Genomic DNA, 22,590 nt, shown 5'->3' on the forward strand with positions numbered 1-22,590 from the left:
GATAGGCAGCTATGCAGTGGAGGATTTAGTCCGTTAATGATGCACCAGAATAGGCTTGGAGGAAACAGGTGATGTAGGAGTATCATCAAGACGAAATAGGAAGGGGCATAGCTCCCTGACAAATAAGAGGCTCATGTAGCAATCGCCCTTCCTCATAAAAATAAAGAATCTCTTCAAAGAATGTCACATCCGCTGAGACATATCTCTTACAGGTCACAGGATTATAACATTTATACCCCTTTTGAGATCGAGAGTACCTTAAGAAGATGCATTTAACAGTTTGAGGATTGTCATTACCACCATCAAGGACTTAAACATAGCACATAAACCCAAAGACTTTTGGGGGTAAGGGAAAAGGTTTATCATGCAAATGTAAATTTTCAAACGAGAATTTATTCAAGATGGTATGTGATTAATAAAGAAAAGTAGCAGTAAATAAAGCATCGTCCCAAAATGTTTAGGAAGATTCATACCAAGCAAGAAGGCACTTGTCATATGACGGTTCTTTCCCTCAACCACGACATTTTGTTGAGGGGTCGTGAATATGAAGCACGGGATAAGATACCATGATCCTACAAAAAGACATTCAACATATACTTGCCCCCATGGTCAAAATGTAGAATTTTAATAGGACATTGAAACTGAGTGAATACTTCATTGTTTTTTTTTTTTTTTTTTTTAAATGAATATATTAAACACCTCAGGTTTAAATTTGAGAAGATATCCAAAAAGAGAGATAATAGGTGTAGGGCCCTGAACATCAGAATGAATAAGTTCGAATGGTCTAGATTTCCTCTCAGATATACTACGAGGAAATACAACCTAGGAGGAAATATGACCCAATGATGCTTTGAGAAGTCACAAGTGTCACAGCACAAGGGTTACAAAAATTGAAGGAAACGAAAATTTTAACCTAGACAGGATGGATGTCCTAGACGACAATGTCATTTGGACACAAACTCGATCTAAGAACAGAAGACTAGATAACATTGCAAGTGCATCATCAAAGATATAGATTCCTCTACGGTCATGGCCCCAACCAATCATCTGCTTCATCTGGAGGTCCTGAAACACACAGTGAGAAGGAAAGAAAGTTATGGAACAATTTAAAGACTTCGTAAGAGAACTAACAAATAAGCAATTAAGAAAGCTGAGAATATGTAGGACGGATGATAGCTGGATGCTGGAGGAGAGATGGGTGGAACCAGTTCAATATATTGGAGTTTGCTTTCCATCTACAACAGTGAAAAAGTGAGGCTGAAATAAAGGAAGAAAAGAGCTAAACAAATGGGGTTTTCTAGTTATATGCGAGGTGGCTCTAGAGTCAATGACCTCGGAAGAAGGGGAAGACACATGGAGAGCAGTACCTAATCGGGTTGCAGTGGCTCTGGAAGTATCACTGGAAGTATCAGGAGCATCACGAATATGGAGTCACATTAAGGCTTCATAGGCCTCAGGCAACAAGAGAACATAGTCACTTGAAGAAGGTTTCTCGGAAGTAGTCATTTGTGAAGACTCCTCAAAATCACCTAAGACACTACTAGCCAAAGATGCACTGGCCCAGGAAGGACGTCCAATAAGGTACCAGCATTGATCGACGATGTGATTTGTGCCCCCACATTGTGTATAGGTGCGATGTCTGTCACGACCACATCCTCATCCATTGTAACCATGACTACCACAACCATTATGCTCACTTTCATGGCCCCTGCCTTGATTACTAGGCCTAAAATCACGACCACATCCTTGTGTATCCCATGTCGAAGCTCTAAATCCATGGCTAAAGGAGCGACAGTCTCCAACTGCATATGCAAATCGATCAGGAGGAACAAAAGTAGAGGTGGATGAGGTGTTCACCCTCTAACACATGGCATAGATAGAGGTCAAAGAATGGGATCCATGACTATAATATGTTCCCAAACACCATGATACTTTGAGTAAAGGCCCAAGAGGAATTGCATGGTTCAAGTGTCTTTACATTGCTTACATACATGATCATAATCATTTATATAGTAGGAGGGAAGGGGCTAATAGAGATCTAGTCATTCCACAAACCCCGAAGGGCCAAAAAATACTCCTTCAAGTATCTTGAATTTGTTGAAAATTGCCAATATCAAAGATTAACTTAAAAACTCTGAATATATTATGTGCCTTTGACTACATGTCATGGAGGTTGTCCTGGATCCTTTTGACCGAACTCAAGCACATGACATAATTACTCACTGTCGAACCCATCCTATTAAGTAGCCAAGCCATGACTTAGAACTTCTCTTCGGTCTAGGTCTTAAAATTCCCATCTGAAGGATTTGGAGGTTCATCCAATATATAGGAAAGTCCATCTCTACCCCCTAAAATCAACTTCACAGATTAAGCTCATTGTAGGTAATTGTTACCATTCAACTTAACTGTGGTAATCAACAAGGGATTTGATTCTGAGGATCCCAGACCAGATCTAAAAGAGATTTTGTCCTCGATAAGGGTCCACAAAGAAGAAACTCTAAGTAAAAACAACAAAGAAGAAACTTAAGTACAAACAACTCAAATGAGGCACACCCAATACAAGAGTCACAAATTAACACAAATCTATGTTCCAAATGAGGGCTCGGGGTTCCAAAAACAACCTTAAAAATCAAAAACTGTGTCGAGCATTAGAAATAAACTTGAATCAAGTGTGAATACATCTCACACACCAAGAGCATCAACCTAGACATACACTGGAAGTTCTGGTATATGTTTAAAACCCCAAGGACAGCAAAAAATGGCCCAACCGGACCACCTTTGGCGTCACAACTCATCCAAATCTCCCCCTCAATGAAAAATACCACCTTGCATAATCATATGGGGTAAAATCGACCCATCATGTGAAGAAAAATCCAAGAAATCTCCACCGATTTGAGCGGAACCATAGAAAAATGAAATTTTGAGGTTTTGCAATCAAATGAGAAGAGTGGCTGAAACATACCTCAGGTGAGCTCCAAAAAATCTATAAAAATCACCATAAATCTTCTAAAATCGAGATGCTTCAAACATTGTTCTTCTCGGTTGAAAACATACTGTACGGATTATACAATGTTGTTCTCAATCGTACAGTTGTTAACATTAACAGGCTCCTATATCTCCGATCAACTTGAAACCTGACTCTGATATCAAATTGAGTTTGGATGATCTTATAGGTAAATAGGAAAGAAGAGGAGAAGAGGAGAAGAGAGTTTTGAAGAAAAGGGGTTTTGTGTGTTAGATGCCCAAAAACTGTAAGACACTCTTTTATTATAATGTTATAGCACAAAAACATACTCAGGAGAACAGAACATTGTGCACATGCACACACCCAAAAACACATACATACAAAAGACCCACTCTCTATATGTAAATGGTATGCACAAAGCTTGATTTGGTAGAACTTTCAAGATATCTTTTTGTCAAGAGAAAATATGGGGCTCATGGTTGCAACACCAACACCTCCATTGTTTTGAAGGATAAATGGAGATCGAGTCTTACCGGTTTTCCCATTTATTAAATTTTGTTAGATGCTTCTTGCAAAATAATGGAAATGCCATGCGGCAACCATGTCCCAATTGTCCCCTAGAAAAAAACTATCAATATCACCACCATAGCCCAACCCCAACCAACCCCAAAAAAAAATAAAAAAACAAAGCATGAGTCATGTACTGTATTGTTAAGAGCTCATTGAAATATACATGTAGGCACCTGCAATAAATATTAATATTGTAGATTTTTAGAAAGGAGTATCCTTACAGAAGCAATTGTTTTTAATGCTTTTGGGCCTGGAAATGTCTTCGCACAACCATGGCTCTTGGGAAGAAGACGACCCTCAACTTCATCCCCGCTGATGCCTCTAGCGATATTCCATAACCATGTACTAGAGTGGAAATAAAAAATAAAAAATAAAAAAAAGGGGAAAAAATCAGTAGCCCATCATTCTTAGGTCAAGCAGTTAGAAATTGAATGTCAAATGGACTAATGAGAATAGGATATGATATCATCAATGATGATGATGATCATCATCACTAATAGTATTCAACACTTATGCTACCATCAACTTTGTCCAAGCATGCAACTTTGGGTTGCTCATATGTTATAAAAGGAATTTTGTTAAGAATGTCATGGAACTGTAAATGTTGTGTAGTTTCATTAGATTTAGCATGGTAGAGAATTTAGAAATAATACTTCGTCCAATAAACTAAAAGATGAATAATGTAAGGCTAAAGCTTTCAATTAAAAACCATAAAATAATATAGGAATATCATATTAGGAATGGATGGCTGTATCAATATACATGCCTAGATTTCAAGAAAAGAGTTGTGTCCCCATTTCCCTAATCATATAGAAATCTGGGCATCATGGCCAAGCATATGATTCCATAATAAATAAAATACATCCCTGCAAAATGAGCATTAACATCTAATCAACATATTATGAATGGTGTTGCGCAACATAGTGGCCGATATGGCCTATAAGTTGCAACGACCTTTTTTTTTCCTTAAGAGAAAAATATGAAAATTTATTGAAATTAAAAATAAAAAAATAAAAAATAAAAAAATAAAAAAAGTGAGGATTCTAAATATGTTTTCTCTTTTGGATTTGGACATGCGTTTCTGGACACGGATTGGTTACTACCCTCACCAAGACCTAGATAGAGACAGACCGTCCTGTGAAGGGCTCTGTGTAGCCCACCATGATGTACATGTTTTATCCACCTCGTCAATCTATTTTGACATATCATTTTAGGGCATGAGCCCAGAAAAGGAGGCTGATTGAGGGCTCAACTGGACCACACCACGGGAAGAAATGCGGATTGAACTCCTACCGTTGAAACTTCCTAGGGCCCACCGTGATGTTTATTGGCCATCCAAACTTTTCATGAGGTCACATAGACCTAGATGAAGGGAAAATATACATATCATCTTGTTCCAAAACTTCTGTGGCCCTCAAGAAGTTTTCAACGGTAGGCTTTCAATCCCCACCGCTTCCTGTGGTGTGGTCCACGTGAGACTTCCATCTGTCTACTTTTTGGGCTCATGCCCTAAAATGATCTATCAAAATAGATGAACTACGTGGATTAAACATATACATCACATGGGCCCCACAGAGCCCCTGACAGGAGTCATAGGACTGTACGTCTTTAGCTAGGTCCCGGTGGGGGCAGTACCCAATCCGCGCTCATGTTTAGTGGTCCAAGAGGCCATTCTTTGGTAAGAATGTTGTCTGTCGGGCAGTGTCAGCTTGACCTGCTGAAAGTCGACTAAATAGGCCCTAATCAAACATGAGCATGATTTGGTGGATTAGGGTCCATTACATATAAAATCAACGACGAAAGATGGAAAATTGAAAACCATTACATATAAATACAACTACAAAGGATGGAAAAATGAAAAAAAAAAAAAAAAAAAAAGTGATGCTTTACACCTACTTCTGATAGCTCCCAAAATGATCCACTCGACTTCAGTTCATAGAATTTTTTTTGAAGATCTTCCGTTCATAGAATCCCACTCAAATATCTATTTTGATCCTCAAAATAGATCTAGATCTATTAAAATTAGTTTTTAAGCGCCCTTCATGGTTGAAATGAATAAAGTGGAAAACGTGAGAAAATGGAAGATAAAAACTTACATAATGGGCCATTTATGGCCTTATTGGCTTTTAGCGGCCATATTAGCCCCATAATGCTGCTCATACGACCCATTTTTTTTCATAACAGACCGATTTAACCCCATATTGTGTATCAGGAGTGGCCGTATTCTTTTTGTAACAGCCAATATTATGGGGCAAATATGGCTGCTACAAGCCATATTGTGTATCAGGATTCAGGAGTGGCCGACTGGCCGTGTTCTTTTTGTAACAGCCAATACGGCTGCTAGCATAACCATTTTTTAATACCACATATCTAGTACAGACTACAATATCAAAGCTTTCCCAAACATTCTCAAAATCTACAGGTGCAAAGAAATCCAAAAGAAAAAAGAAAGGAAAAAAAAAACCATAACAAATAAGTAAAGAAAGGAAAACAGTAATGAGCTATATTTTGATGTGAACCAAGAAAAGAAAATTGGAAACAAAAACAGGCAGATGGGCATAAACAAAATAATTGACAAGCCTGAAAGAGAATATGGTATTAAGACGGATCACGGAAAAGGGAGGGGGGGGCGCGGGGGGCACTCAAAGGTACGTGTTTTAAACAAATGAAATATAAAAAGCTGCAAAAAGGAGTTTTAAGGCTGGGCTGAAATTGAAAAGAACATCAGTGAAAAAGAAAATATAAGGTAAAACAATTAATAGTTTCTTAGCCAACAGACGTTCATTACTACAAGCATAAATCCCTTGTAGTAATGAACGTCTGTTGGCTAAGAAACTATTAATTGTTTTACCTTATATTTTCTTTTTCACTGATGTTCTTTTCAATTTCAGCCCAGCCTTAAAACTCCTTTTTGCAGCTTTTTATATTTCATTTGTTTACAACACGTACTCTGAGCCGTAGAAGGCAATACGAGCTCATATTTTCTGGAGAAAGAAAATTTCAGATGTGAGTTGAATCAGCATAACTTCCAGTTTTATGATCTCATGCATGCAAACCAAATTGGTGTGTGTGAGAGAGTAGGATTTGAACGCCTACTATCACTCAGAACCTTAGCAAGTTCTTGGACCAAATGCATGATATGGATAGGTACCAATTGGGCAATCAATAAGGGCAGTGAGGATGTACGCATCGAATCTCTTTTTAATAACTCCAATATATGGGGTATTCAAAATCAGTTACGTAACGGCCATTAAATAACGGTAACGATCATAACCGTTACACATTACGGGGTCGAAATGGCCATAACGGTTGTTACAGAAAAAACAGGTCAAAAAATGCCCTGTAACAGTTTTTTCAAAAAAACAAAAAAGCTCCATAACGGCCGTTGTGGGGGCTGGGCTGTAGCAGCCATTATGGCCCGTATCATAATGGTAATGGTGGTGGCCATTATGGCCACCATTACTGTTTTGGAACACCCTGGCCATGTCCTCATATAAGACTATAAATCAAGGCTTGAGTGTGTTTTACTGTAGAATGTAGATGCTTTTCAGCTTCAAAACGTATGAGCGTGCTAGCGTGCAACAGCTTTGAAGCCATGCCGAAAAACATATGAGCGTGCTAGCGTGCAACGGCTTTGAAGCCATGCTGAAAAACATATGAGCGCACTAGTGCACAACAGCTTTTCAGCAGCCACTTGCTGGCTGAAAAGCCTATTAGAAAAACACAAGAGGAGATGAAAATTAGAAAAGAAGTCGAGGGCTGCTCGATTGAACCATATGGAAAACCAAAAAGAGAAGGGACATGTACATTAAAAAATAAAAATAAAAACTATGCTGCAGCCTGCAGACACGAAATTCAGTAGAGAGATGTGGTTCTAATCCATGAGAGAAAAGGGTAGAGCTCAGAAATGGAAACTAAAAAAAGGAACCAAAATATATATATATATATATATATATATATATATATATATATCATAAGAACACATTCATGCTTTAAGGCATGCAATCACTGCATACCAATCAAACTAGAGGGAGATATTATAGGACACTATAATACCAGTCATGCTTTACGGGACAGAATGTTCAACAGTCAAAGAACAACACATTCATAGAACAAGTCTAGCTGAAGTGAGGATGTTGAGATGGATGAGTGGCAAGACAAGAAAGGATAAATTACAAATGAACATATCCAAGGGAACATCGAAGTAGCCCCAACAGCTAATAAGATGAGGGAATGTAGACCTAGTTGGTTTGGCCATGTCTATCCAAGACCAAGCCATTGCAATGGTTAGACGGAATGAGTTGGTTTGAGTTGAAGGCTATAAAACATGGTAAGGGGAAGGCCCACCAGGATGGAGATGGAGGTAGTAAGAAAAATTTTGATTACCCATGGATTAACTGAGGATATGACCTTTGATAGAGTGAAATGGTTGAACAAGATTCATGTAGCCGACCCCACTTAGTTCGGATAAGGCTTAGATGATGATGATCCATGCTTTAAGGCATAAGAACGCCACAGGCAAATCCAACAATGCCCTTCATCCTTATAATTACCCAAATAATAACAAGAGAAAAATATATATACAATAAGCCCATAGCTAATAAATTCCGAACCCTGTATTAATGCCATAACGCTCCTGTAGCTTTTGTTCAGAAAACTGCAATAAATCTCCAACAGTGCTTACACCAAGATCACTTTGTAAGGAGCTGCCAAGCTTTCCACCAAGCTGTTTCCTGCAAAATAATTGTTCTCCAAAGCATAAAAAAGTTTCCTGGAGAATAGAAGGGGAAGGGTGAAATAAACTCTGACCTCATCCACAAATGAAAACCACTGAGCAAAACAGAACAGTAATAAAGAGAATATAATGACAGTAGAGTTAAGGTTGTAAGTAATTAGAATGTGAAACACTACAAACCCGGAAAGGTGGCTACATTTAACAAAATAAGAGTCCAGTATGGCTGTCAAAGGGCCGACCTGGGTTGGTTTGTGCTGCCTTTTGAACTAGTTAAGCAGGGCCTATCAGACCCCACTATCAAATTTTGATTTTGAGTGGCCCAAGCTCAGCATAAGACCGCTAGAATACAGATAAATAGATGAATGCAAGAAATTACATTTTCTTTATTGGCAAAGAAGCAAGCAGATCTTTTACACATGAGGAGGGCACAACGGTTTGTTGTGCAGGTTTATGCATGCCACTTGCAAGTTTCGCTAGCATCTGCAAACAAAATCAACCACAAACTAATGAATCCAGAATTAATGAAAAGGAAAAACGAAAAAGTTTTTTCTTTTTTTTAATAAGAATAATAATCTGATGTTATATGAGCCAACAAAACAGACAAGCAGGTCTACCATTCCACCATTTAATTAAGATAAATAAGAAACTCAGTATTAAAAATATTAAAGATGATGTATAATGGGCCGTACAGTTGTATGGCCCAAAATATCAGTGTGTGGTATGGCGCCCTAATTTTGTATCCACCATAGCAGATATAAGGTGGACCATATTGTCCCCACTACATGTGTATATTGTTTTATTGGGAGCAGTTACGTGGAACCAGCGATGTGGGTGGGATCCTGACAATAGAGCCCACCTTGATGCATGCACGGTATATCCACACCGTCCATCCATTTTGCCACCTGATTTTAGGGTTGGTCCTAAAAATGATGCAGATACAAATTTCAGGTGGACGTGGACCACTCCACACGAAACAGTGGTTATCGACCATTAAAAACCTTTTTTGGGCTACAAAATTTTTGGATCAAGCTGATATTTGTTTTTTCCTTTCATCCAAGTCTATGTGAACTTATCAACAGGTTGGATGGTTAATAACCATTACGGTGGATCCTAGGAAGTTTTTAATGGTGGGAGATCAATGGCCATTGTTTCTTGCAATGTGGTCCACTTGAAACTTGTATCCGCCACATTTTTGGGACCATGCCATAAAATAAGCAATCCAAACAGATGAACGACATGGATATGCAGCACATACATCAAGGTGGGCCCCAAAGAGTTTACTCACATACGCAATCTGCTTCCCCAAATCCACACCACGTGAGCAACCAGTGAATTGGGTGGGACCCTGACCGTGGGGCCACCTTGACGTAATATGGTGTATCTACACCGTCAATTCATTTTGAAAGATAATTTTAGGACATGGGCTGAAAAATGAGGCATATCCAATCTAAGGTGGACCACACCACACGAAACAATGGTCATTGAATGGCCACCATTATAATAATAATAATAAATTGCGGGTGACAAAAGTTTTGGATCAAGCTAATATTTATGTTTTCCCTCATCCAGGTATGTCAAACCTTATGAATAGATTGGATGGCAAATAAGCTTCCACGATGGACATCATTGCTACCACAACTCCCTGTGGTGTGGACTGTGTGGTACACTTAGTCTTATATGATATATCTGCCTACTTTTTGGGCTCATGCCCTAAAATGACCTATCAAAATGGATGGACAGTGTGGATAAAACACATACATCATGGTGGGCCCTATAGAGCCCCGACAGGATCATCTGTCTCCAACGTCTCGAATCAACACCTGTAAAAAGGGCTCGAAAGCCATTTTTTAAGCCCAAGAAGGTTCCACTTCTTCCGAAACCCTAAAACCCAAAATCTCTCCCAAATCTCCAGATTTCTTGAGATTTTTTCAGATTATCCACCGAAATCAAACATTTTCAAACAATAATCTATTCGAAGGAAAAAAAAAAGGAAATCAGAGATTTTGTTTGCACTAAACTACGAACGACACACCATTTTGATTTGAATGGCCAACCAAATGCAGCTTCTGATCAGGGCAATCTCTTGTACGGGTACCAAAATCCACCTTATTGAGAGTTTTTCTCTTCTTCTTTTTCCCGATTTTTTCGGATATTTACCCTGTCCTGAGTCTCCCAACATCGATAGGTGTTGTATAGAGAAATATCATGAAAAAACACATTAAAATCCTGATAAAAGTGATAACATCGTCGATGTTGCACAAGATTTAGCGATATTGATCGATATTTAGCAACATATCGATCGATATTTAGCGATAGATCGATTAATACCACAGATTTCATGAATTTTTTTATTTTCATAGTCTCTTCCGATGGGTTTCATATCGCTGGACCGCGATATCGATAATATTTGTTGATAATATCGATATTACGAACATTGGTTTCAACCATATGGCATAGTTGAGTGACTAAAGCTCATTTGGTCACTAGAGGATATACACAAACAATTGGGATTGATCATTCTGAGACATTTCTCCCTTCGCTAAACTTACTTCTGTCAAAGTGATTATTTAAGTGGAAGTTATCTAATGTTAACCCCTTTTCAATTTAATGTTAAGAATGCCTTTTTTTTGCACGGAGAATCTCACCAATGCCAGTGAGACGAGAAACATGCCCTCTCTTTTCCATCAAATGAATCATCCAATGTGATCATCTAAGCAGGCAGCCTCCAAACTGGTATAGCAACCTATCAATTGGTGTGCCCCGTAGTGACATGCCTAGTTGAAAAAAAGCGATGAGGCACAACCTTTGACCATTTTCAAAAGATACCATAATTGGGATATCTTTCAAAAGAAGAGATCACTCTGCCAAATGATAGAGCTAAAAGCACCCATGACCTTTTTTTATAATCCATACGATGACACATTGCAATCCAACTTTGGCTTTTTTACATGACCAAAAACATCGGCGTAGAGGTATATATGGAACAACCACCTAGATTTATTGCTTATGAGGATTAAGATAAGGTACGCAAGTTAAAAGAAAAGGTCTATTATGGCTTTAAAGTACTCCCTATGAGCATGGTATGATTAGTAAGGTTATAATGACAAGTTGATCATTCTGTTTCAATTCAACAAAGTATGACTAGGCTTATCAATTGGTCGTTTATGTGGTTGATATTGTGGTTATGAGCAGTGATAGCAAGGGAATGGAAGCACTAAAGTAGCTACAACAAAACTTCTACACGAAGGACTTGGGCTGTCTTAAATATTTCTTAGGTATAGAAGGGGGCAAGGTCCAAGGAAGGAATCGATTCGTCCGAAAGGAATATATTATGAACTTGTTATTAAAAAAATTTAAAAAAAATTTAAAAAAAAAAAACCTTAACTTCCTAGTCCAAAGCCCACTAATACACCCATGAATCCAAATTGGAAGTTGGTAAATGATCAAGGTGAAATGGTTGAAGCCTCAGGGAGTTCTTATGGGCTGGTTAGTAAACTTATTTACTTGACCATCACACAACTATGTATAACTTATACTATTACATTGTGATTCAATTCAAGTATGCTTCGAGTGTGTCACATATGGATGTTGTGGTACACATTTTGGGGGATTTCAAAGGAACACCAAGGAGAGGAATCTTTTGCAGCCTAACGATCATCTTCAAATTGAAGGCTACTTTGATGTAACCAGGCTTGGATCTCCATTGACAAACAACTTACCATTGGACATCTATATCAAGTGTAGTGACAGGGTCTGGTGCAGACGCAGAGTGCAGGGCCATAGCTTTTACTACTTGTGAGTTAGTGTGGCCAAGGACTTTGTTACAAGAGATGCTATTCGGGGTGGATCAGCAAATGTAATTGCATTGCAGCAATCAAGCAGCCTCAATATTGCTAGTAATCCTGTGTTTCAGGAATGAAATAAACACATCGACGCCAACCATCACTTCATCCAAGAGGTCTCCAACCACGAAATTTTGACTCCCTGTAATCAATTTCAAGATCTACTTGCAAATATGTTCACAAAAGGGTTTGGCAGCAGTCAATTTGAGTTAAGTTGGGCATCAATGATATCTATTCAACAACTTGAGGGGGAGTGTTAAAGATGAGTAATTGAGGGCCCTAGGGTTGTATGGTCCACTTTTGTGGGTCGTACACTTGTAAGGCCCATCGGATCAATGAATATGGGTGTGGCCCCTAATTTTGTATCCACTATAGTACACATAATATGGAACATATGATCCACACTTTGTCCATGGGCATATAGTTTTAGTGGATGCAGTTTTGTCATTATGTAATTCTTATTAATAAAAATATGTGAGTGGGGTTGTGTGACCTTTAGAACACATTTCCACTTCTTCTTTTCCTCTATCTTTTCTTCCTTTCTTTTCCCTTTTTCTCTATCTATGCCATGATTCAATAAAATGCAAAGTTTAATTCCCAATCCAAATGTTTTCCAGGTAACATTTTATTTTACCAAAACCAGAAGTCATCCAAATTACAAAGACTAAGCATTTCTCCAACGGCTTGTTTGGATAGAAGGTAGGCTAGGGAAACGCAAGGGAAAGCAAAAATGCGACATAAGAGGAGGTAAAATAGCATCAGGGCTAGAGAAGCAAACCCTTTGCACCTGATTGTTTTACTTTAAAAAAAAAAAAAAAAAAGGTGTTGCAAAAAGCTTTTCCTTTGAATTCGAAACTGTTTGATTGTCATCCCACAAAGAGAAACCATTTTTCCCATCTAAAATTGTCATTTAAAACATCACATTAGAGGCAAATTCATTTTCCCTCCATTTGACTTTTTGTTAAAAAATATATTGTTGCACTCCCTTGTTGAGGAGGGAAAGCAAATACAAACACTTTGCCTTTGTATCCGCTGCCTCTCAAACAGGTGCAGATATCTCATCAACGCAAACTGTTTATATTTCCCTAGTTTACATTCTATCCAAACAGGCCCTAAGAGAAAAGGCACAAAGGAAAAAATAACTGAGTTCTCATTCACAAAATCATGATGATACCTTATTGTGAGCTATGCCGGCAGAACATGTAAACTCAGTCTCTTTCAAGACTTGCATCCAAAGCTCAGCCACAATGATGGCTCCACAAGCTAATAACTTATCCTGATGATCAGCATCATTCCTAGAGAGCCACTCTTTCACAGTTTCTTCCCTGCCACTGCTATCCTGGATACAATTTCAGGTTCATTAATAAACTCCAACATAGAAGTAAAATGGAAATGCTCAAAGTAAAAGGGAGAAGCATTTCGAACTGACATGATTTGGGACATCAAGCCTTAAGTATAAAGGCCACAATAACTCCTCTAATCTTATATGAACTGAAGATATTACTATTACTATTATTTTAGTTGCCCGGTAGAAATGAAGATGTGCCTCTTGAGTTTTATGTGATCATCGTCTACCAATCAAACTAAAGAGAAAATTTTATATAGCTATAAGAGACCAGCCATGCTTTATGGAACAGAATCTTGGACAGTTAAGGAACAACACATTCATCAGATGTGTAGTTGAAATGACGAATGCATGACTGAGAGAACTTAGGAGTAGTACCAATATGTAATGAGATGAGGAAAGCAGACTAAGATGGTTTGGTCATGTGCAACGGAGACCAAGAACTGCGCTGGTTGGGAAGAGTGAGTTGGTGCAAGTTTAAACCTCTAAAAAGGCAATGAAGGCCCAAAAGGACATCGATGGAGGTAGTAAGAAAAAACTAGACCTACAGTCTAACTGAAGTTATGGCCCTCTGGAACGGTGGAGAAGGATTCATGTAGCCAACCCAATTAGTTGGTATAAGGCTTAGATGATGATGATGATGCTAATACATTTTTGAAGAAAAGAGATGTCTCATACCACATTGAGCCCAAGAACATGTGATTTAAGGGCTTCTTCATGAATTTCTTCCAAGATTTCTGGAGGATTTTCAGACAGCATAGATTCGGCTGTATCAGTCAGGTCAAGATAGACCTCATCAATTGACGCCCGTTCACACCGCCCTTTCCTTGCAAGCACAGAGACCACCTGCATGTTTGAAGTTCATCCCAAACACTGGTATCAGTTGAGTGAATAGCTTCGTAGTCAGAAAAGGAGCAATCCCGTTGGTCAGGACATTTATTAGGGTCTTGATGCGACCAATCTATACAAGTGGGGCTAATGGTTCAGCCCCACAATGGCTGGGATGCCCCAAAAATTACCCATATTATTGTATCCTAGGCTTCTAGCCGTACAGTCATTGGCCTAGAAATAGATGGTTATACAGAATACTCTGGAGAAAATGCCAAAGATTAGATGGCTACAATCTTCCAATCTGGAAAATATTTAAGCATCCCCCTCCATCCATCGTGGGACCAATCAGATCAACAAACCACAAGCTAACTTGTACAGACTTCGTGCATCAGTCCCCAATAATTCCTTTTAAAAAAATGTGGTGCGGATGACCCAGTCACAAGAACATGCAGGCCCAACAAACCTCTGAACCAGCATTGCGATATAATTTCAAGTCAGCTTTACCACGGGCAACTGGAACCTGAATCAACTGGATATCTGGACAAACCTTTTTGGCCTCATCACCTCGCATTGAACTGAAAAATTGCATTTTAGCTTACATAGTGCTACCACATTCAATATATAAAAAATAATACATGGACTTGTACATGATATTCTACTAACCGCTTCACACCAAACCTGCGAGCTTCATAGCCAACGGCAATCAGGCCACCACCTTTCCAGGAATTATACTGTACAACAGCAGTGGGTAAACCCCTTAAACCTGGTTGTTTTCTTTGCTCCACTACAAGAACCAAAATATAAAGATGCCGAGCTTAGGCCAAAAATGCAACAATTCATAACATGAAAGAATATAAAAAGGAAGAGTAATGGCGTGGCGATTTGAGCACTCTCCTGTTATAACATGTGCCTGGCTTGCTAAGCCCACCCACAGGCATGAACACAAGCATGTGCAAGGGTGATGCAGGCATACGTCTCATTGTAGGGCCCAGCATGTGTTAATTTTGGCCTGTTTATTTATGGATTTGGGGCCTAACTTTCAAGAGCTACAATTTACTGTTTGTGAGAGATATGAGAGGATGTGATGGATGATGTATGGTTGATTTAAAGACATGATTAAAGATATTGAGGAATATTTCCTAGATTTGTGTTTACCATTATTAGGCTTTTACCATCTTGGATAGATTAGATTGACTTAAAATCAACTATGATTGATTTGAAATCAGTTTCTTAGATGAGGGGATTCTTAATAAAGATTCATTTAGGATTTATAAACGAGGGTGGTGTAGGAGGTAAGCATTCCAAAATTTTCTAAGCGTGACATTTTCTTGTAAGAAGAAGTTTGATATCAATAAAGTTATTTCTTCCTCTCTACTAACTATTCTTGTGGATTACTCGTCCATTTATTTGCGATTTCGGTGTTGAGATCCCATTGGCTTGATAACCGGCTTGCACCAAAGGGAGCCCATCTTCACACCCACCCATGTGCCAATACATTTATGAGATCCAACCCATCAACCATATGAGTTCAATCATATGATGTCCTTACTCAAGAGTTGGGCTAGTCTACTGATATATAAATGGATAGCTTTGATATCTAACATCATAGCCAATTTAATAAGTTGACCGGACCAATTTTTGGCAGGGGCATCTACAAGGTGGGATGCATATGATGGATAGATTGGATCCCACACGTGTGCCATGGTAGCACATGGGCTGGCATATAAATGGTCTTCCTTGCACATGCATGTGGGCTTAGCAAGTCGCTTAAGATGAGAAATGATCACGTAGAGCTGGGTTGATTCCAAGTAACTTCATACACAGGTCAATCTTTTCCACCAAAGTGCTGCTTGTGCAAGACATCCCTACCATGAAAACATTAGGCCCTACCATGGAAATCACTTTTGTCAAACATGAGACTGATCTAAGTTTTAAGTGGACAAGAATTGATGTTGGGTCAGACGGTTGGTCATCCATTGAGTCTGAATGTGTAGCCTGCCTGATGAAATTACCAACATGATTTCTGCGCCAGGTGACCTTCATGGTGAAGATTAGAAGATTATCTTTTGTAGAGTCGTCTTACACAAGTAGAATGTTGGGGGGGGGGGGGTTCCTGCATGGCAAGTTACAATACATAAAACTTTAGGGTATCCGTTCTCTCAAAAGAACGGTCAGACACTTGTTATAGTACGAGGACAAATCGCCTTTGAAGGGTGATTCACTCAAATTGCCATAGCAATGACAAGCAATCTCAACCCATTAAAAATCATTGATTGCAATTGGAGAAAGGATGCAACTATCAGTATCTATGCAGTGGGTAACTCAATAAGCATTTCATATTGTTTATTGCTATTCTAAAGTAATCTGAAAAGAAAAAAATTTGTGATAGTTGCGATCTGATCTGTGCTCCGTTCACTTTGAGCAACTGTGATTTATGATCTGATTTTGATTTTTAGGATATTTTATTTCAACATTAATAATATTGTTTAATTTGAATGGTTTAACTAGTTCTCTGACCTCAAAATTGAGTTATTTCCCTAGTTTGTGTTAGTGTTTATGAACATGTATATAAATTGGGCTAGGAAGGGTGTAGAAATAAGTGTTTTACACTCTGTAATTACAGACTTCTTTTATCATCTATATGACTTCTCTTTATTCTTTATTCTTTTTCTTCTTCTTCTTTTGTTTCTTCTATAGTGTCTATGTGGAACGCTTGCAAATGGGTGTTTGAGGGGCATTTAGTCTAACTTGCAGTTAGAGTTACGAGTCTTAACACAAAGAAATCCAAACAATCAGAGTTCCAAATGCAATTTCAAGCACATCTTCCAAAGTGTTCAAAGCTTAATTGAGCCGCATTTAACACAATCTGAATCAGGAAACCAAATGGGTATGTGAATTTTCATTCCAAATTGCGGTTTGCATTGTACAAACAAAATGCAAAAAAGATAATAAGTTCCAATCACAATTCAGGCATGTATTCCAAAGTGCTCCATGCAAATCAAACCACACTATAATACAATTAGAAAAGAAACAGATAGGTATGTGGGTAGTCAAGCCAAATTGCAGTTGGATTTATACAAATAGATAATATATAGAGAGAGAGGAATGCTCAGCTGCGCACCAGTTCCCACGAGATCTCGTGAAAACTTTTTGAGAACTCATTTCTGGTGATATAAGCCCAAAATCTGAACTGTCCACCTGATGCAGCACCCTACAAAACCCTCAAGGCCCAACTTCTACTCTGATCCCTTAATTTGCCTCTCACTTTCGCCATGGCCCACCAAAGTTTTGGATCAGGGTAAAAGTTGGGCCCTAGGGGTTTCATGGGATGCTGCATCAGGTGGACGGTTCAGATTTTAGGCTCATATCACCAAAAATGAGCTCTCTCTCTCTCTCTCTCTCTCTCTCTCTCTCTCTCTCTCTCTCTCTCTCTCTCTCTCTCTGTGTGTGTGTGTGTGCGCGCGCGCATATACATATACATATGTATATAGTCAGTGTGTCAGTGTTCCAAATGCAATTTCTAGCATTTGTTGGCAAGTTACCAATGCAAATCGAGCCAAGCAATAACACAGTCCAAATCATAAAACCAAATTGGTATGTGGTTATGCAATTTGAATTGTCGTTGGAGCTATAAGAGAGTAGAGTTCATGCATATGTATGTGCATGTGAGAGTTTTGGATTTTTTATGCATGTGAAGTCTCATTTATAGGGGTTTGTGTATATGTTTTGGTGCTCCCTCAGGATGCCATTCCTTTGTGTTCATTAGGTTAATAAGATATCATTAGTATGTGAGAGGAGAGAGAATTCTCTCCACATCCCTTTCTCCAAAGTTTGTCTTTTCTCCTATTCTTCTTTTCTTCCCTTTTTCTTCTCCACCATTTGATTGACTACATATTACTTTACTCTCCTACAGGAGCAATTCCCAAAATGAATAGAATTGATGTTCCGAAGTGATTCCTAGCTTTTCTTAGAAGTGCTCACTGCAAATTGGGGCACAATATCAAATATCGAAAATCTAAGGCCAGATGGATATGCAGTTGTTTAGTATAAAACTTTTCTTTTGGTGGATAACAATTAAGAACTTATTAAAAGAAAATGGAGATTGAAGAAAGTACACATACGAAGAGAGGGACAATGAAAATCATCTCTAGCAAGAGTATGGGCCATGGATTAGCTTCTCCATATAATGTTTAACAAGAAAACAAACTAGATAATCTCATCAAAGATGGATGGAAGCCAAGACCAGACATTCTTTAAATACCCTTCTACCACAAGCAAACTGGAGAATGAGGTGGTAAAGATACAGATTTCTTCCCTAAGCACTAGCACTTCCACTCTGATAGAATCTCCCACTGTTGTGGAACTGAGGAACATTTTCATCATTACCTCTTTGAAATCCCTAAGCATGCCACCTATACTAGATTGCCCAGAATTACCAATTGAGGAGCCATCAACATTAAGCTTTCATGTGCCAACCGGAGGACAAGTCCACTTGGAGGTAAATTTTTTCACAGCACGTCCCACCATCGATCATCAAGATCTAACCCCCTTAAGGGATCCGACATTGGACCACCATGGAATTGTTTGCACGCTAAAGCCAATTCATCAAGAAGCCTTTAGTTTCTTCCATAAACACTTCCCAAAAGTCACCGCATTCTCAAAAATCCTCTTGTTTTCTCTATTTCCTGGATGCCCAACAATATAACAAAAGGGATCATATGATGATGCGGGACAATTAACCACTTGCTCTAAAAGCTCGAACTATTAGAGTATGGCGAATTAATCCCTTTATCTCATAGCCCAAGCCCCACATCTCATGGGTTAGGACCTCGGCCGAACCCCCCTCATGGGCTCGTGGGCCCCAAATCACATGGGCCGCCCACCCCGAGTGTCCCTACATCCCACGGGCTACCCCACTCGAGCCCGGTGTGAAATGCCCCTGCATTAACCACCCCCGGTGAGGAGTGTCGAACAAGGGACCTCCCTCGTAGGCCCCAAATCACATGGGTCACCCACCCCGAGTGTGTCCCCACATCCCACGGGCTACCCCACTCGAGCCCGGTGTGAAAATGCCCCTGCATTAATCACTCCCGGTGAGGAGTCTTGAACACGAGACCTCCTGCTCTGATACAAATTTGATGCAAGACAATTAACCACTTGCTCTAAAAGCTCGAACTGTTAGAGTATGGCAAATTAATCCTTTTATCTCATAGCCTAAGCCCCACATCTCATAGATTAGGACCTCGGCCGAACCCCCCTCGTGGGCTCGTGGGTCCCAAATCACATGGGTCGCCCACTCCGAGTGTGTCCCCGCATCCCCGCATCCCACTGGCTACCCCACTCGAGCCCGGTGTGAAATGCCCCTACATTAATCACCCCCGGTGAGGAGTCTTGAACACGAGACCTCCCCCGTGGGCCCCAAATTACAGGGGTCACCCACCCTGAGTGTGTCCCCACATCCCACGGGCTACCCCACTTGAGCGCGGTGTGAAAATGCCCCTGCATTATATGAGAAACAATATTTCCCATCACCTTGAACCTGCCCCATGACCAACTTGTGAAGATATGATTCCTTGAATCTTAAAGGACACAATGAACCCCAAAAAGAATGCAGAAAACATTTCATATTTCCATGCCTGCTTTTTATATGAATGATCACAATTTTATGGACAAACGAGAGAAGAAAGAGAGATTTCATATTTCCAAGCCTCCTTTTTATATGAATGATCACAATTGCATTGACAAACGAGAGGAACAAAGCAAAAACAAGAAGGAAAGCCAGATAAACAACAGCAAGACAAGATACTGCAGGAAAATAAGCAAGAAACCAGAGATGAAGCTATCTTCTCTCTAGAAGAAGGAAATAAGCCCCAGACACCCCAGACTTCGCCAAACCATCATCTTCAAAATTGGCCTCTCTGTGAAGGTGAGAAAAGGAAACCTCCTTCCCAACACAAAGATCCTGAGCTTCCTCAATTAAATCAGCCACCAACCATGGAAATAAATGGTCACAAGCCTAAGAAATAGCATTGGATGAATCCCCTTCAAAGATTACCTAGCCTAAACCAAGCGGAACAGCAATCTTGCAAACTTGAGGAAGGGTTGCCGCCTAAGCAAAATTCAAATCTTTGATCCCAAGGGGACCAGAAACTTCAGCAACTATAGAAACAGACCATTCCCAAACAATTCTTCACAATCCAGCAGGGCTGGTGTTACCGTGACTTTCCAGGCAGCTATACAAATAGTATGCTTCCAGCGAGAATGCAGGCCATCAGTCCAATTATATTGAAAGAACGATGCTGAAAGACCCTTGAAACTATGTTTTGTGTTTCCCAGGAAATAATAAAACTGAAACATTGCTTAACTCTAACACACACTGGCCAATTTTTACCATAAAAAATCCTGTTCTCTCTCCTTCCAGATTGAGCACAGAGCAGGAAGAATGTCCATATTCCACAAAATCCAACCTACCCAAGGTATTGAATAATGGTAATTTATTCAATACCGGTGGCCGTAATCGACACCGTCGTCACCGTTAACTATGATACAGAACATAATGGCTGTTACGGGCCTTTTTTTTTTTCATAACAGCCATTATGGCCCTCTAAAATGTAATGGTACCAACTGTAACAGTTACGCAATGGCCATTAAATAACCCTCTTTCTGGATACCATGGAACTATCGGACCCCAAGCAGCCATCGACCACCCTTCAAGCAATTCCTTTACCCAAAGGAGGAACAACCACATCAAACCAAACTTAAAAGTTACCCACACCTCCTTTGAGAAGCTGCAATCCACAAGGACATTAGAGACCCAAATCTTCAAGAAAATTGCATCCTTTTCACATAGAAAAACAACAAGAGTTCGAGCCAAGGGGTTAACCGAGAAACATCACATCCAGTTCCAGCTCCCATACGCTTCTATCGACGGCAGACAGAGGAACATAAACATTCTGTAAAGTAGATAGCAGCTGCAAAAAACTGTCTATTTCCCCTTCTTTTAAATCCCAACAAAAGAGAGGCACCATACAATTTTCCTCTCAATGCACTTGAAAAAAAAAAAAAAATCCTCACTGGACCACTTTTATCATCAGCAATCTGGAATAAATCTTCAAATATCTCTCCACGAGTAACATTCATGCACCATAAATCTTCACAGAGCAAAATATTGTTGCCGTTACCAGTTCTCAAGTGAAGATGATTGAAACAAAAGACACTGCCATGCCTCCTTGCAGAGCAGGAATAGATTATTTAATAACCCTACAAAACCTTGGGCATAAAACAAGCATTCAAAAATGTTGTCTGAGTTAAGAGGTGACCAAGTGTAAGAAGTCTATCACTTTAAACTGCTTAACAAATGACTTCAAACCTCAGCAGACCCTGAATCCCCCACGCAAGTGCAGCAAGAGAATTCCCCACCAAAAGTCGAGGAAACTAGGGGATTGGACATAACGATCCCATTCCTATAACCTCCTATGTTCCAGAGACCTCTACGAATAAACACATCCTCCAAAACTGACTTGTAGGTTTCGCAATCTACTCTCTTCCTCTTTAAAAAATTAAAAAATTAAAAAGGAAAAAGTCGTTTCCAAAATTCTTCTTTAAAGGTATTCAATATATTCATGCCTAGTAATCTTGTCTAGGCATTGCATCTGGAGGACTTTTTTTTTTTTTCTTTTTTTTTTTTGAATGATGAGAAAATTTATTAACGAAAAATGGCCAAAGCCAAAAAAAGCAGAAACAAACAACACGAGAAAAGAAAAACTATATGACGACCCAAAGGCCCTTTACAGGACAGCCCAACTTTCCAGAAATCAAGCTACGGCCTTCGAAGCCACAGCCCAATCTATTACATTCCTCTTCACAAGCTGAAAATCTTCCTCTACAAGGCTCGATTGGTTTCTAAAACATCTATTGTTCATGGTGTGCCATAAAGGCCGTTACGTAAAGGTAACGGTGGCAACCGTTACACGTTACGGGGTCGTAATAGTCGTAACAGCCGTTATGGAAAAAAATGACCTGTAATTGTTGTTAACGGCACGTCACATCCCCTATAAAGACCATAATAGCCCCTTAATGGTCTATTACAGAACAAACACATGTTTTTCATACTTTTTAATCAACACTATGGGGCAGATATAGGTTTTTCGAGGGTTTTTCAATAAATAAAAAATAAAAAGAGAGACCGCAATGGCCGTTACGGCCCTAGAGAGACCGTAACAGCCGTTATGCCCCGTATTGTAAAGGGAACAGTGGTGGCCGTTACGGCCATCGTTACCGTTACGGAATACCTTACTATTGT

At 39.4% G+C, this 22,590-nt stretch overlaps 1 protein-coding gene across 5 annotated transcripts in view; it reads right to left on the minus strand.

The window, feature by feature from the left end:
• The window catches only part of LOC131221102 (DNA polymerase eta), a 55,100-nt gene that overhangs the window by 23,518 nt on the left and 8,992 nt on the right, over positions 1 to 22,590 (minus strand). For 4 of the 5 annotated variants that reach the window (XM_058216216.1, XM_058216215.1, XM_058216213.1 and 1 more), the window contains exons 2-8: positions 14,952 to 15,072; positions 14,752 to 14,863; positions 14,136 to 14,303; positions 13,287 to 13,451; positions 8,647 to 8,750; positions 8,149 to 8,268; positions 3,757 to 3,880 (exon numbers count right to left, since the gene is read on the minus strand). In XM_058216216.1, the coding sequence (XP_058072199.1) occupies positions 3,757 to 3,880; positions 8,149 to 8,268; positions 8,647 to 8,750; positions 13,287 to 13,451; positions 14,136 to 14,303; positions 14,752 to 14,863; positions 14,952 to 15,072 (914 nt within the window). The remainder of the gene's footprint in view (positions 1 to 3,756; positions 3,881 to 8,148; positions 8,269 to 8,646; positions 8,751 to 13,286; positions 13,452 to 14,135; positions 14,304 to 14,751; positions 14,864 to 14,951; positions 15,073 to 22,590) is intronic. The other variant, XM_058216214.1, reaches the window with a different exon arrangement.

The sequence above is a fragment of the Magnolia sinica genome, chromosome 12 (genome assembly GCF_029962835.1).
Source record: "Magnolia sinica isolate HGM2019 chromosome 12, MsV1, whole genome shotgun sequence".
Lineage (NCBI taxonomy): Eukaryota > Viridiplantae > Streptophyta > Magnoliopsida > Magnoliales > Magnoliaceae > Magnolia > Magnolia sinica.